The sequence below is a fragment of the Pinus tabuliformis genome, chromosome 5_1, assembly GCF_031772625.1.
Source record: "Pinus tabuliformis cultivar Carrire ecotype Pingquan chromosome 5_1, CPIR1, whole genome shotgun sequence".
Lineage (NCBI taxonomy): Eukaryota > Viridiplantae > Streptophyta > Pinopsida > Pinales > Pinaceae > Pinus > Pinus tabuliformis.
This window is the reverse complement of record NC_142305.1, coordinates 529897040-529913417: the sequence shown is the minus strand read 5'-3', so window position 1 is coordinate 529913417 and position 16378 is coordinate 529897040. Positions and strand designations below refer to the sequence as shown.

Sequence of the window (16378 nt, the reverse complement as noted above, 5' to 3'; positions counted from 1 at the left end):
TTAACCATTTTGCAATCAAGTGCTTTTACTTAATGTTTTGGGCATTTTAACATGGATAAAGGGGTGATATGGATGACTGCCCACTCTTGACTATAAACTTGTTCTCTCACCTTACCAGGGGGGTTAGTCGTTGGCCCTAATCCAGTGGGATCTCCTTTGAGGCCTCGAAAAGACAAGGTTGGTGCCTTGGAGGATAGGGTTGGAGCCCTAGAGGATTGGTGTCCTCAAGAAATCAGGTCAGAGCCTATACCAAAGAAAGGTTGGTGCCCTAGGGGTTGGAGCCTCTAAACACAAGGTTGGTGCCTTGAGAAGATAGGGTTGGTGCCCTAGAGGTTGGAGCCTCACAAAAGTCCAAGTTGGTGCTTGGCAATAGGTTGGAGCCCGAGAGATCGGTGTCTTCCTCTAGGGTTGGAGCCCTATATACATTGTACTTGATTTATTATGAAAAAGAAATTAATAAAAACATTTATTCTTATTATTCATTTTGTGTTCTAAATATAAGTGATCTAACTAGTAAAAATAACAATTGAAAAGGAATACTGGTTCACCCCCCCCCCCCCCTCCTTCTCAGTATTTCCAACAGATATGCCACATTCCTTTGCCATTTGCACCAGTCATACACATCTCACCATCCAACATTTGTCTTGAAGGAAGGTGGGTTATCACTCGATATGTACTTTAACCATTTTGCAATCAAGTGCTTTTACTTAATGTTTTGGGCATTTTAACATGGATAAAGGGGTGATATGTATGACTGCCCAATCTTGACTATAAACTTGTTCTCTCACCTTACCAGGGGGGGTAGTCGTTGGCCCTAATCCAGTGGGATCTCCTTTGAGGCCTTAGGGTTATAGGAGGTACAATAATTGGGAAACTTGGATTGAAATAGCATGTGCATGATCATTCCATACTTAATATCATCAATCCCCGGAGTTCACATCCATCCTTTAGATTTGTTGTCATTGGTTCATTATGATTGTCACCCTCGTATCAACATCCTTGACTCAGGGCCAAGAAACCTTGCCTTGGAGGTTGATGCAACTAAAAGAAAGCTAAGAGCATAAGATGGCCACAATGAAAAAAAAGGTAACGTTAAAATGCAAATTATGGCTAGGACAATAATTAGAACATGGGATAAATCCTAGCATGAGCTCTACTCCCCTCATTAGCCTGTTAAAATCCTAGCATGAGCTCCACTCCCCTCATTAGCCTGTTAAAATCCTAGCATTAATGGGTATTAATAAAAATATGGGTGAGAATGTTCTAGAAAGTGGATCAAGTCAAGTTTTTAATCTTAGCTGTTGATTAGAGACTTAATCTCGATCGTTGAAGTCTCAACGAGAAGAGTATAAGAAGGAGAATTGGGGTTCATTTAGAAACACATCGAGAGAACAAAATGATTTAGAGTTTGAAATTTTTGGGGCTAGGAAGTTGAGAAATTCGAACTAAGTGATCATTCTGCAATAGTGGGGAAGAGATAGTTCGGGAATACTGGGCAGAGAGCCACTAGTGGAGGCAGCACAACACCTAGAAGGACTGACGTTGGGCCAGTTTGGGCCCATGTAGGCTTGACGTTGAACCAAGAAAAGCTAGCATAGAGAAGAAGTTGCTTTCACGCAGAAATCCGAAACTGTCGGGGAGCTGTCGGAATAGCTGGGAGCAGTTGATGCTTAAGCTCCAGGAGGCAGAAGAGACAGCGCAATACTGATGCAAGGCCAACGCAGAGATAGCTGGGGTTTGCCAATTCTGCTGTTGAATTAGCCGTAAACTACCGGGTGAAGTGAGGTAATCTCACTCAGTTTTCCGCCATTATATTTTTCTCTGTAACTAGATTGTTGGGAGGACATCCAACATTGTATTCAGAACTACTGCTTAATAATATAAAACGCTCAAGGCTGCTGCACCGGTTTTTCTACATTGGGTTTTTCCGGGGACTATTTTGTCCAAAAATAACCGTGTCCTATGTATCTTGTTCTTTGCTCAATTTTTTGTTTCATGTAATCAAATTAAATTGGTGTAGGTTGCAGAAGTAATTTACTTCAGTATTTTTTAGAAAATAACTTGATAATGTATATTAAAATCAAGTAGGAGAAGTAAATTCAGTTTCGCTGCAGTAGGGGTTCCTTGAGTGTAGGAATTTTCACATAGCCATAACCCCGTTACTGAGCAATAAATGCTCCATCACATAATAAAGGAATCCCTGACATGTCCAAACCCTGATGAGGGAGAATCCAACTCATCATTAAGGGGTAAAGCAATGCTACATCATTAAAAGAAATCTTGGACACCTAAACTATTATCTTTATCAAAGCGTTATCAAAAGAAGTGAAATGCATACTAGAAAGGTGGCAAAATCAAGTTGAGGAAAGGGGTAACTCATGCCTCCACGAATGCTCCCTCCATATATCTATAACTTAAGATGATGGACCTCCATTTGCTAGTGGACATGTCAAATCCCCTCAGGGATTGGAAGCACCTAATAGGGTTAACCATTTAGCCACCCATAATTAGCCAAGGTAGTGGGTTATCTTGTAACCCATTTTCTTGATGTACACTCAAAATTAAACTTGTCATAGAGCTTTTAGGCTAATTAATGAGAGTGATTAACCTCATATAGATAGAGGATCACTCCATTGTATATTATCATCATCACACATGGATTTTGGCCTCCTTTAGAGACTTCGACTTAGCCTTATGTAAACTCGCTACTTGTGGAGATGTGATCTTTTTTGAGCTATTTCAATTGGAGATTGATTTTTGTCTTGGAGACGTCTTTTTGAGATTGAAAGAAGGCTATTTCATGGAAGAATTGTAAGTTTGATTTTAGATTTATTGTTTTTCATGTAATTAATTAATGCTAGGTTTTTTCTTGTTCCGTGTCTAAATGCATATTGTTTATAGAAAATCTTGGTTGATTATTGCATATTAAATTTATCTTCCTTGAAATACAAAGGGACCTCCTAGAGAGCTTCCCCTATTTAATTTCTCTCCTCACAAAGTGCTGGAAAAGTAACTAGGTTCGGTCTTCATATTTATCTTTGTACTTGTATCAATTTGTATTTCATGTAAAAGAAGAAAAATAATATTATTTTAGCATGGGTTTCATGCTCAAGTCTAGGTTAAGCATGTTTCATGCTTTCAGGGATTTGTTGAGTCAAAAATTTGAAATTGAGTCGAAGTCCATTTGGACTCTTTGTAATAATAGAAAAAGAAATTTTTATTTGCTAAAAAAGAGTGAAATAGACCTCCATAAGACCAAGTCAACCATCCTGTTGGTCATGTTAGCCCACTGAACAAACATGGCCCTTCTTAGTGACAAACAACTATATATAGGCGTGAATGCTCCATCAAAAGCAAGGAAGTTCATTTAGTTGAAGTTCATTTAGTTCTGAAGTAAGATGCGAAGTTCAATGGCAAGGACATGCGAGTTTCTGTGGAAGGTTAAGCAAGTTTATTTTAAGGCATAGATGTGATAAAGGATGATAGGAAACTTGAAAATGAATCCTTGAAATATATAAGATGTTCCAGTGATGAAGCGAACTATAGAAAGACTGTTATAACCATGTCATGCAAGCTATTGAAACCTTATGAAGTTTGTGATCTACAATCTTCAAGAAGGATGAACTTCTTGGTATCTGAAGGGAAGATTAGTGACAATGAATGGAGGGCTGACTTGGGGATCTTATGGAGGAAGTTGTCTTCGTCTTTGGGTCATGGAGGTCTCATTTTGATCTAATTCTATAAGAAGAGGATTGTTTGGGTTTTCCCTAGTTGTGGGGTTTTGCCCTGGTGTGGAGCCTATATCTTGTGTTCTTTGTGTCTTTGTGATCTTCATGTTTTGGTAATTACTTGATGGAAAAGTAAAACTAAAATAATAAAAAGCCAACAAATATCACAGGTAATTATCATGAAAGGAAAATCCACATTAATCTTCAACAACATTGATTTTCCAACACAAAGTAGATAGCTAGGGTTTGTACAAGTGAAAACAAGGTTTTCTCCCTTACTCCAAGCATTAATTTAATCTCTCAAATTTAGCCCTAAGGATTCCATTACCCGAGTAGGAATAGCCACTGGCATCCTTGGTGTCAGTCAAAAACTTTGAAAACTCTATTGTTTTCCTTTCTTTCGTTTTCTATGTCTTTCAAGTAAAGATGCTAGTACTATTTGTAGGGATGAATTCAATTAGGGCACTTCTAGGTAACATTTGGAGGTGATTGACCCATATTTCATCCTTGTTGACCCATTAAACTCAAAATATAGCATTTTACATGGTTGAAATTACCCTAGAATGGCTAACATCAACCTCTCTAGGCAATACATGCCCTAGTAAAATCATAGCCCTAGATAGTGAAGAAATTTCAACCCCCACTCTGGTTATCAGTTTTCCTTATCACTCCATGCATTTAGTTTTAAATCCAAGCATGATAAAAATTCTAAAATTTGGAAATGACAATATTTTTCTGAAAACACAAATTTAGAAATTTCACAACTGTTGAAATTGCAGAAATAAAACACAGCAAAATTATGACAGCCACACAGAAAATAACACAGTGATTTTTGGTCAATGTGACCCTGGAAAAACCCCCTACAACTCTTGGGGAAAACCAGTTTGAGAGCTCTTCTTTATTTCTGAAAATGCTTTTACAGAGAAACTGAAATACACAGTAAAAATTCCAGCAACCACAAATTACAACTTATCTCGATTTCTGTGCTTGCACTCTGCCTCGAAAATTGTGCCAATCAGCGAACAACGAAAACATAAATTTTCCCAGCAAAAAACAACATTAAATGTTGTACGACTACCTCGCAAAACATGCCTAGAACTTGTTGCACGAACTATATGGACTGTATGGATTTCAGCAGTACAACTACCTCGAAATTTGTGCCCTTGTTGTTGTCCCTCTTCCTCGATTTCTGTGTTGTCCCTTCTCCTCGATATTTGTGCCTTTCTCCTATTGTACGGTTTTTCCTTGGGATGCATGCCAATAAATGCTGCTGCCCAAATTCGTTGAAATGTCTTCTTGTTGCTCTCCTTCACTTCTTCACTGCTCAGAAATTTTCTCCTTGCTCTCTTATCTTTCTCTCCAATGCTCATGAAAGAATGAATTGATCTTTTCCTCTTCTCTTCTCCTTTTATTATCTAAATGACCTTTTGGGTTACCCTAAGATCTACTAGATGAGATTCATTTATATCTAGGGATGAGAATAAATATGCATTTAATTCTGACTTTCTATTTTTTAACTCACCCACTTAAATAAAGATCCACTTAGCCTTTTATTTCCATAGTCACTTTTTCACTTTCTAATTCTTCATTGACTTTAATAAAGTCACCTTTAAATTAGAATGTAACTTTACCACTTATAAAGTCACTTTTAAATTAGAATGTAACTTTACCACCTATAAAGTCACTTTAGGAGAAAAGTAAAAATAAATTTGGACACTTTTCCCTAGGCCAAAGATCAAAGCCTTAGGGAACCACTTGTCCTCTAGTACCCAAATTTTCACATTCCCTCTTACCAAGGAAAGTGTTCCTCACCACTCCCATCTTGTCTCTGAAGTAGACATGCTTGCCCTGTGGTAAGCCTTTGGTGAAAATGTCCGCTACCTGCTCATTTGTGGAAATGTACTCAAGCTTGACAACTTCCTTTTGGACATCGTCTCTAATGAAGTGATACTTGATCTCAATATGCTTTGACATGTCATGAAAAACTGGATTCTCCGTGAGTTTTATGCAACTCTAATTATCACAGTAAATTACTGAAGTCTCAATGCCTGACCAAATAGACCAAACAATATCTTGCGAAGCCATATGGCCTCACAACTAGCCAAACTAGCAGCCATATACTCTGCCTCAACTGAGCTCAATGCAACTGACTGTTGTTTCCGGCTGATCCACAACACAATTGCCGAACCCAACCCAAAATAGCACCCGGAAGTACTCTTTCTATCTAAAGCACAACTTGCCCAATTTGAACCCATGTACCCTGCCAATCTCACTCCATCACCCTGTTTATAATCCAGACCAAAATCCACAGTCCCCTGCAAGTAATGAAGAATGTGTTTTGCAACCACCCAATGCACTCTCTTGGGCTCACACATGAACTGACTCAGTGTTAACTGCAAAACATATTTTGGTCGAGTGTTGACCAAATACATCAATTTACCAATCAACAGTCTGTATAGAGTAGGATCCACTGACTCAAAATCAAAAGCGTGAAGCTTCTTCTAGTTAGTGATCATAGGTGTAGACATGGGTTTGCAGTCCTCCATGTGAAATCTGCTAAGAATATCCACAATGTACTTCCCTTGTCCCAGGAGGAAATGCCCCTCCTCCTGCCACACTTCCAATCCCAGAAAATAATGCATCAAGCCAATATCCTTCATCTCAAACTCTGAAGCAAGATCTCTCTTGCAACCCTCAATGAGTCTCTCTGCACCAATGATGATCAAGTCATCAACATACAACACCAGAATGAGAGGCTCCTCACCCACCACAATGAAGTATAGGTTCCGATCAGCCTCACTCTTTGTAAAACCCAGCTGCTACAAATGTATCAATCCTAGAGTACCAAGTTCGGAGCTTGCTTCAGGCCATAAAGTGCCTTTTTCAATCTGCATACATGGGACTCCTTCCCATGCACCTCAAAGCCCTGCGGCTGCTCAATACAAACCTCCCATTGAATGAAGCCATTGAGAAATGCGGTCTTCACATCCATCTGGTGGATCTTCCAACCCATCTCTACTGCAATCGATATAATGGAGCGAATAGATGTATACCGAGCTACGGGAGCGAAGGTCTCCTCATAGTACACTCCCTTTACCTGTGAGAACCCTCTTGCCACAAATCAAGCTTTGAACTTCTCGATGTTGCCATCTGTAGCATGCTTTATCATGTACAGTCATTTGGAAGTAACAACTGATTTACCTTCAGGCCCCAGCACTACGTCCCAAACATTGTTCTTCATAACAGAAGAATTCTCCTCCATCATGGCCTCTCTCCAGACCTGCTGGCAGGCTACCTCCTCATAACTAGAAGGCTCAGAGTCAACAATGCTTGTTACCAATGCCATGTAACTACAGAACCGCTAAGGTGGTTTACTCTCTCTAACCTGTCTCTTTGGCCCAGCAACTGATGTGGCCTTGCGCAAGGTATCTTGAAGCCACTTGGGCTTCCTCTTCCCTGAGCATACTTCTCCCACCAGAGTGAAAGAATCCTCATCATCATCAGAAGCCTGAAATCCTAAAGGCCTGCCAACTGACCTCATGCATGAATCTGTGCTTGTAGATGCTGAAGTACCGTGTGAACTGTCCATTAGTGGACTACCTTGTGAACTGCTCAGTGGACTGCCCTGCATGCTGCCTGAAGAACCACTCACTTGACTCTGAGAGCCAATGCTCACTGATGGACCTGACACTGTAATCGATGTACCTCCTAATCCCTGATCACTGGATCCCTGTGACTGACTCAGCTGCTCCTGAGGGTCTGGTGACTTTGGATACTCTAACTCCCATGACCTTCTAAAAGCTCTCTCCTCCTTGAACTTCACATCCCGCTTGACAACCACTTTCCTCTATGCAGGAATATAAATCCGATAAGCTTTTGAGGTCTTGCTATAACCCACAAAGATGCCCTTGTTTGTAGTGGGCTCTAGCTTGGTTTTGTTCTCCTTGGGGACATGGGAATATGTAAGGCACCCAAAGATATGAAAGTGCCCAACATCAGGCTTCTTCCCAGAAAAGCCTCCTTCGGAGTTACATTCCCCAAGGCACGATGTGGACTCCTGTTCTACAAGTACACAATAGTGTTGCAGGTCTCTGCCCACAAAAATAAAGGTAACCCCTGATCATGAAGCATGGCTTTGGCAACCCCTGCAATGGATCTGTTCTTCTTCTCCGCAACCCCATTCTGCTGGGGGTAGTAAGGAACTGTGAACTCCCTTCTAATGCCTGTCTCAGCACAAAAATCAACAAACTCACCAAGGGTATACTCCCCTCCATTGTTTGACTTGAGGGCCTTGATCTTCCTACTTTTCTGGGTCTCCACAAGAGCTTTGAACTCATGAAACCGCTTGAAGACCTCACTCTTGGTCTTCAAGAAATAAATCCAGGCCTTCCTGGAGTGGTCATCAATGAATAAAACATAGTACTCATAGCCACTCAAGGATACATGAGACATCCGACCACTCACATTGGTATGAAACAAGTCAAGGATCCCAGTCACTCTACTGTCACTGCTGGGAAAAGGGGATCTAGCAAACTTCCCCATAGCACATCCTCTACATACATCAAGGTGATCAGAACTGAAATCTGGCACACTAGTGGTGATCTCTCGCAATGTACTCAAGGCCCCATGATACATGTGCCCCATCCTGCGGTGCCAAATCTCACACAACTCTGAACTACTAGATCTTCTGTCGGTCCTATCTCGGGTGCTACTACTTAATGCCATCAGGGGCTGGAATGAGAACTTGTACACCTTGGCATGGCGCACACCAATCTCTCTAGCTGAAGAAGCTGGAGTTCCCCTAGGATACATAAGCACCTGCCCTCTCCTGAACAACACACCATGCCCTCTGTCCTCAAGTGCTGAGAAGGATATCAAGTTCTTCTTCATTCCAGGCACATATAGAACATCTAACACTTTCAAGGGAGGTTTGGGTCCCCTATCAAATGTCAATGTCCCCACACCCACTGCTCTAACAATGCTGTCATCACCAAGTACTACCTCCATATCACTATCACCCTCTGAAAGCTCTGAGAAATACTCTCTGATTCCTGTCATGTGGCGGGAAGTGCCACTGTTAACATACCAAATGCTAGAAGATTCTTTGCTAGTAGCAGGGAATGCACACTCCCTCTGAACATGTATGGCAGGTGATTCTGCACTAGTGGCCTCACAAGCTATGAACCCAAACTCCCGATCAAAGCTCTCTATCTCTGCAAAAGCTGCCATGGGTTTGTCTTTCCCTTTCTTGTTCTTCTTCTCTGGACACACAACAACATAGTGTCCCAACTTTTGACAATTCCAACATTTGACTTTGGAATAGTCCTTCTCCTTGTTCTGCTGCTTGCCTTTGCCTTTGCCTCCACTGTTGGAAGCTTGTTTCTTTTCTCTGCCCTTCTTGCCTCTTGCTAACAATGCCACATTGTCATCCTCCTTCACCTGTTTGGTTGCCCCATGACGGTTCTTTCTGATCTCATTCTGAATGCAATCATCCCACAACCTCTCCCAATTGGAAAGGTTTTCCCGTGCAACAATGCCATCCACAAAATTCTCCAAGGCCTTGGGAAGACCATTCAAAGCAATCCTAACCAACTTAGTGAGTGCAATGATCTCACCTACGGTTGCCAACTCATCTCTCACTGAAGTGATCTTTGTGAGGTACGTTGTAGCACTATCAGCCTTAGCCATTTTAATGGCCTTCAGCTTCTCCTTTAGGATCATTTTTCTGTTTTCATTTGAGCTCTGGTAAAGACTGGTCAAGGTTGTCCACATCTCACGTGCATAAGTTTTTCCTCTCACATGAGGAATGACATGGTCTTTGATTACTTTTAGAATCAATCTTTTTGCCTTAGCATTCTTTTTGTTAAACTCTGCCAACTGTACAGGGTCAGCAAGTACTACTACTGGGTTCTGTGTGGTATTTACCATAATGCCCCAGACTTTTGCTTCCTCAAAGATGCTCTAGATTCTCTCATTCCATGCACTATAGTTGTTCTGCCCATCCAACCTGTCTTTCACTCTCAAACCCAAAGACATGTTTCACTATCCTACCAAACTAAAATTTTCAAATTTGTGGTAAAGGTTTCTGTTTTCTGTGTAAAAATCAGCTTGCTGTAATTTTCACTTTATTGTCCCAAACTGCACTTTTCAGCCAACCAAGCTCTGATACCATGAAGAAATTTCAACCCCCACCCTGGTTATTAGTTTTCCCTATCACTCCATGCATTTAGTTTTAAATTCAAGCATCATAAAAATTCTAAAATCTGGAAATCACAATATTTTTCTGAAAACACAAATTTAGAGATTTCACAACTGTTGAAATTGCAGAAATAAAACACAGCAAAATTATGACAGCCACACAGAAAATAAAACAGTGATTTTTGGTCAATGTGACTCTGGAAAAACCCCTTACAACTCTTGGGGAAAACCAGTTTGAGAGCTCTTCTTTATTTCTGGAAATGCTTTTACAGAGAAACTGAAATACACAGCAAAAATTCCAGCAACCAAAAATTACAACTTATCTCGATTTTCGTTCTTGCACTCCACCTCGAAAATTGTGCCAATTAGCGAACAACCAAAACATAAATTTTCTAGCAATAAAACAACATTAAATGCTGTACAAATGCCTCGAAAAACGTGCCCAAAACTTGTTCTATGGACTATACAGACCGTACAGATTTCAGCAGTATGGCTACCTCGAAATTCATGCCCTTACCGCTATCCCTCTTCCTCGACTTCTATGCTGTCCCTCTTCCTCGATATCTATGCTTTTCTCCTGCTGTACGGTTTTGCCTTGGGATGCATGCCAATAAATGCTGCTGCCTAGATTTGCTGAAATGTCTTCTTGCTGCTCTCCTTCACTTCCTCATCACTCAGAAATTTTCTCCTTGCTGTCTCTTCTCTTTCTCTCAAATGCTCATGAAAGAATGAATTGATCTTTTCCTCTTCTCTTCTCCTTTTATTCTCTAAATGACCTTTTGGGTTACCCTAAGATCTAATGACTAAGATACATTGAGATCTGGGGATGAGAATAAATGTGCATTTAATTCTCACTTTCTATTTTTTAACTCATCCACTTAAATAAAAACTCAATTAGCCTTTTATTTCCATAGTCACTTTTTCACTTTCTAATTCTTCATTGACTTTAATAAAGTCACCTTTAAATTAGAATGTAACCTTACCACTTATAGAGTCACTTTTAAATTATAATGTAACATTACCACTTATAAAGTCACTTTTAAATTAAATTGACTTTACCACTTATAAAGTCACTTTAGGAGAAAAGTAAAAATAAATTTGGACACTTTTCCCTAGGCCAAAGATCAAAGCCTTAGGGAACCACTTGTCCTCTGGTACCCAAATTTTAACAGCTAGGGCTTCAAACTAGGTTTAATTTGAGGATTTAATTTCTTGTTTGTTGATTATACCATTTGTAAACCCTTTCTTGGGTGCATGTATGCCTAGAAATTCCTTTGTTGCTACACATCTTGAAACCCTAGGTCACATGTGCCTCTTTTAGGGCATGGTGTATAATATGTTGTTCCTTAACAAAAAGAGAATTGTGCCTTTGTCCATTAAAGTGTGTTTTCACCTAGCCCATATTTACATCACCTTGAACCATATAACCTATGATACCTTTTAGTTGATCAATGGGAAGCCTCCCTTGTGGTGCAATTCCACTAAAGAGGAGGAAGATTGTTGAGGTGACAATGGCAATCTCCCTCATTGTTGCAAGAAGGTCTGGTCTTTTCCTTGTGAGGTCTCTCACAAGGCCTGCTAGATTTTGAAGCAACCTTGACCATTTGATAGTGTCCTTAGGCCTTCCCCCTTAAGAAAGGCTAGGGATTTTCCTCTAGGGAGTGTCTAAGCAATAACCGCCACTGTTATGAAAATTTTCAATTTGCATAGATTTCTTATCTATTAAGATTAATTTTGAAACTAACAAGATGAATTGAGTATGAGAATGAGAATGTCTCTAGCAAAGCAGCACTGCACTTCAAACAGCTGCAGAACAGGATCACTTTACATGACATTGGTTGAGAGGCTAGCATAGAACAATATACATATCAAAAACCAAGATAGAACAATGACACATTCCCTCTGTTGAACTTAGAGGTAGAATACATGAAAGCTACAATATTTCACGGGTTATCCCATCATTGCTTACAGATCTGTTGTGTGGTTATTGAACAAACTCCTGGATGTCATACCCTTGAAGCTGCAAACCAACAAATTATGTCAAATTAAAAGTATGATGTCAATCTGTAGTTCCTTTAATATACACACACAGACAGCCGTTTGAGACAACATTGCCTTTAAGAAAACAGAAAAGCTCTTACTCGAAGAATTGTCAAAAATATAATGACTCCCGAGTTCCAGAGTGAATGTATAGTGATAGGAGTGAGAAGATTTCGAGTTTGAGCATATGAAAAGCCCAGCACTGTCCCTGTTTCATCAAATAAAGTAATTGGTCAAGCCTATCATATGGAAAACATCTATTGATGCTTGGAGGTTGTTCACAAATGGGGCAGAACTAGTAGGATGCATGATGACATCTTTGCTATTGTGAGGACATTTATCATATGCCAACCCAATTCACATCACAAGATTCACATTATAGAACCATTCTTAATTTCTTACAATTCCACACACGAGCCTAACACTCTCGTCCTGAAGAATTAGTTTTTCTTACACTCTGCACACATGCACACAAACTCTGGCCCTGAAGATTTTGTTTTTTACTTTTAACCTCCTGCATACATATCACATAAAACATACCAAAAACACAAATTATACTGAAGTGTATTTTTGGTTCTTCAAGAAAAGAACCATATTCAAAATATAAGGGGTCATAAATGAAGAGTCCCTTCAATGCTTATGTGAAAATCAAAAGGAACTACTGTCAACACAATCAGTACTAGAAATCTTTAGAGAACAAAAGATTGTGTCAAGTAGAAATATAAGCATACCTAGCATAAAAAGTTGAGGAAATTCTCCAGGAGTACAATGTGCAAGGGCAAACACACTAGCACTTAAAAGCACAGCCACAGGAGTTGGAAGCCTGGCATAAGAGAACAATTGAATTGGCTAACAATACAAATAAAATATCCATCAAGATGTAAAAATTCGTTTGAATTTTATGATATGTATAACATGCATATTGAAATATCACAAGGATTCAAACACCCTTGCTTATACTCACGAAAAGTTGGCATGTAAATGTGCAGTGGAGCTTTTACATTGGATATATCCTGGAGTCATTCACACTATTCAAATGATTCATGCAGAGATCATTCCATGTTATCCAAATGATTTATGCATATAAACGATTACTTGCTGAGTCAATTTCTAAAGGAAAATTCAAGCAAGTTTTTTAAGATTCCTGCAGGGTGCAACATGAAAAATTAATTTTAAAGATGTTACCCCTATTAGATCTTCTATCCATGGACAAAATGTATAGTCTACAGATTAAATATATCAGTTCTTGCTCCTCTTCTACATAGAAGCAAAGTGAGTTTGAGATTAGAAGGATGGTAAATATGCTAACTGTAGTTTTTCTTTCAGGCCATCTACTATTTTGTGAATTAAGAGACCATATCAAATGTATTTGTCAGAGACATTTTAATAGCTTAAGGTCAATAAAATTTAAATTAAGAAATCATCCATTCTGTTACCCAATGTGGAAAAAGTTGAAGTCAGGATTAAATTGGCAAGGGTCCAGAAATTGAAAAAGTCATTAAAGTCTGGAGGTTTTTGAAAAAGTTGGCAAAATTTAAACAAAAAAAAATAATTCATTTAAAAAAAAAAAATTAAAAAGTTGTTAAAGAAACTACCTCACTCAATCCCGATTTTATCCCAACTTTTTTGATAAAATCCTGATTTAAAAAAAATAAATTAAAAAGTCATTAAAGAAACTACCTCACGCATGATTTTTTTGGAAAAACTCCCGATTTAATCCCGACTTTTTTGATTGGAAAAAAATCACCAAAAAGTAACCCGATAAAATTGGCTAGTCCAAAAAATAGGACTTTGCCGATTTTATCACGACTTTTTCCACACTGTTGTTACCACAAAAACTAGCACCTTTAGCTTAAACCCGAAGATGGGTGCTAGCCTTGTGGAATTCAAGAGGTTGGCCATCGTCACTTCACCAATTCTCTCCTGCACTTTAGACTCAGGAAGAGTTTCCTAGTCAAGGGGGACTTTCCTATCAATCAAAAAGGCTCACTCTTGTAGTGGAAAAGGGAGTAAAGAGAACCTAGCCATAATTGTGATGGAAAAAATAAATGTGAAAGATGGGATTGGGGTGATGAGTGAATAGGAGACTAGGGCATATCTTGCTTGGGCTATGGGTCTAAAGCCACTCTTGAGAATCTTTCCTCTTGCTTTGGTTGTTGACATCCCAAACATCGCAAATTGCTTAGAAAAGCATCAAGCTAAGGATCATAAAGCTTACAAGGCTTAAAGGGAGGTTAAATCTTACAAAATAAAACCCAAGTATCACAAGGAAATTTGTACACTAGATCTATTGTAAAGAAAGAAAACCCTAAGATATTCACTTCTAATGCAATGGAACCCTGATTTAGATTCAATAAAGAAAGGAAATATAAATAAAATCATACTTCCTTTACATTATCCTTCATTAAACTTGCAACTCAAATCGTTCTATAATTACCCTAGAACAAACACTAAAAAATAGACAATATTACACAATAGCTTTGTAAAGGGAACCTAGCCTCTTCCCATTATTCTCCATTCATCCAATCCATCTTGAAAATGGAGTGGGCAAATCCTATATAGAATTGAGCATGTTACCCTCATTCCGATATTGGTACATATGATCATTTTTTTCATTTTTGATGACACCATTTAAGTCCAAAGGATGCAAGTTACAAACTTGTAGGCCATGTTGGGTTATGTATTATGGTCGTCCATGGCCAATCCCTTTGGCTCTTACTCTTAGCTCCTTTTGTCCTAGATAGGATTGAAAGCCTTGGGGTGGATCTCATTGAGACTCCAAGTTTAAGGTATTCTTTGATTATGTACAGATGGTTGCAGTTGTAGGGCCAATCCATCCCATGTCTTGTGCACTACGCATTTCCACATGATCACGTGTCATATAATCTGTATGCATCCTTGGCTATGGTGCAATATTCATCATACAATTCTCAACATTCCACATTTCCCAATGCATGGGGGTCCCTAGGTCAGAAAAATCATCATGGTCTCAAATTGCTCAAATAATGTATAAATGACATGGCACATAAAATTTTTGATAAAATGTGAAGGCATCAGTCATAAATTGCAGTCTAAAGGTGGCCATACCCTCTCAAGGTGGCACATGTGGCTTCCAGGTGTTAATTTTAATTAGGGAAATGCTTCGAACAATTTTCTTATACAATTTAACAGCTTCAAATAATCATCATTAGCATTAGGTTTCATGTAGCATTTTTCATCATGAAGCAGTAATATAAAATCCATTAATAAGCATGATAGAGCAGAAGAAAATCACAATAGAAACATCATGAAACCATGAGACAAGAGACACAAAAATTAGGCTTGAGGCCAGCGCAAAACTCACAAGGGGAAAACCCAGAAAAATTCTTCCTTATGAGAGAGAGAGAGAGTAAAAGATACATCAATACATCAAAGACATCATCAAGATAATAACCAAAACCAATACCCAAGAGACATCCCAAGCAAAGAAACCCAAGCCTTCCTTCCCTCCTAAATGTTGGCCCTCCTTCCTTCTGAAATTCGCTAGATCAAAGCTCCAACATAGATAGATTGATAATGATCAAATGAGGAGAGGATAACCCTTATTTACAAATTTAAAGAGGGTAGAATGGGGTGTCTAATAGGAGCCCAACCAACTTGATGAACGAGTCCAACTTGTAAATTTGGAGGGAAAAATAATAATTCAAATTTACAATTTTAATTTCCTTTTTCCTCCTTTAGTTTTCATTGATGGAAATGCCAACCATGGCTACAAATTTCAACACCAGGTGGCAACAGTGTAAAAAATTGACATGCATGGACAAACTTCATGTCAGAGTTGAAGTAAATCATGCTCCAGACAAAACCCAGATGTCTAGATCCATCAATCAAGCAGGGCATTACGCATCCAAGGAAAAATTGACCTCATTTCCAACTCTCACATGGCAAGACTCAAGTGGACCTAGAGGTAACGTTCTAGGCCCAAATTGGGCAAGTGATGGCTCATGGGACTCCTCGTGGCGTGCCCTACCTCCTTCAAGCAAAACATTGGATAAAGCTAGTATGGCATTTTCTACATAAGGCAATTTTTGGAACTAGTCAATTAATATGCAAATTGACATGTGTGGGAAAAAGGTGGCAAATCAAGGTCCAAACTTGACACGTAGAGACAAATTTAATGTCAAAAGCTATGTAAGTTTTCTTTTAGACAAAACCCATGTGTCAAATTCATCAAATCAGCAAGGGTGTTGGAAATCTGGCAAATCACTCATACATGCAAGGTGGACGTCTTCCCTTAGTGACACATGGTGATGAAGAGAGTTGTTGGTAGGTCAAAGTAGCCATTGGGGATGAGTCGTTGGGCTACTATTTACCTCATTGAGCTAGTCAAAGGTCAACATGTGACAGCCAGTGTATCTTCAATTTAAATGGGC

The 16378-nt window shown here is 39.1% G+C and overlaps 1 protein-coding gene across 3 annotated transcripts in view; it reads right to left on the bottom strand.

Annotated features, from left to right (window-relative positions):
- Positions 1–11611: 11611 nt before the first annotated feature.
- The window catches only part of LOC149165862 (CAAX amino terminal protease family protein), a 372684-nt gene continuing 367917 nt past the window's right edge, over positions 11612–16378 (bottom strand). Inside the window, exons 8-10 of one of the 3 annotated variants that reach the window (XM_089432404.1) lie at positions 12698–12789; positions 12068–12174; positions 11612–11946 (exon numbers count right to left, since the gene is read on the bottom strand). In XM_089432404.1, the coding sequence (XP_089288530.1) occupies positions 11911–11946; positions 12068–12174; positions 12698–12789 (235 nt within the window). In that variant the 3' untranslated portion in view covers positions 11612–11910. Of the gene's footprint in view, positions 11947–12067; positions 12481–12697; positions 12790–12928; positions 12980–16378 lie in introns of those variants that run through there. The other 2 variants (XM_089432405.1, XM_089432406.1) reach the window with 2 other exon arrangements.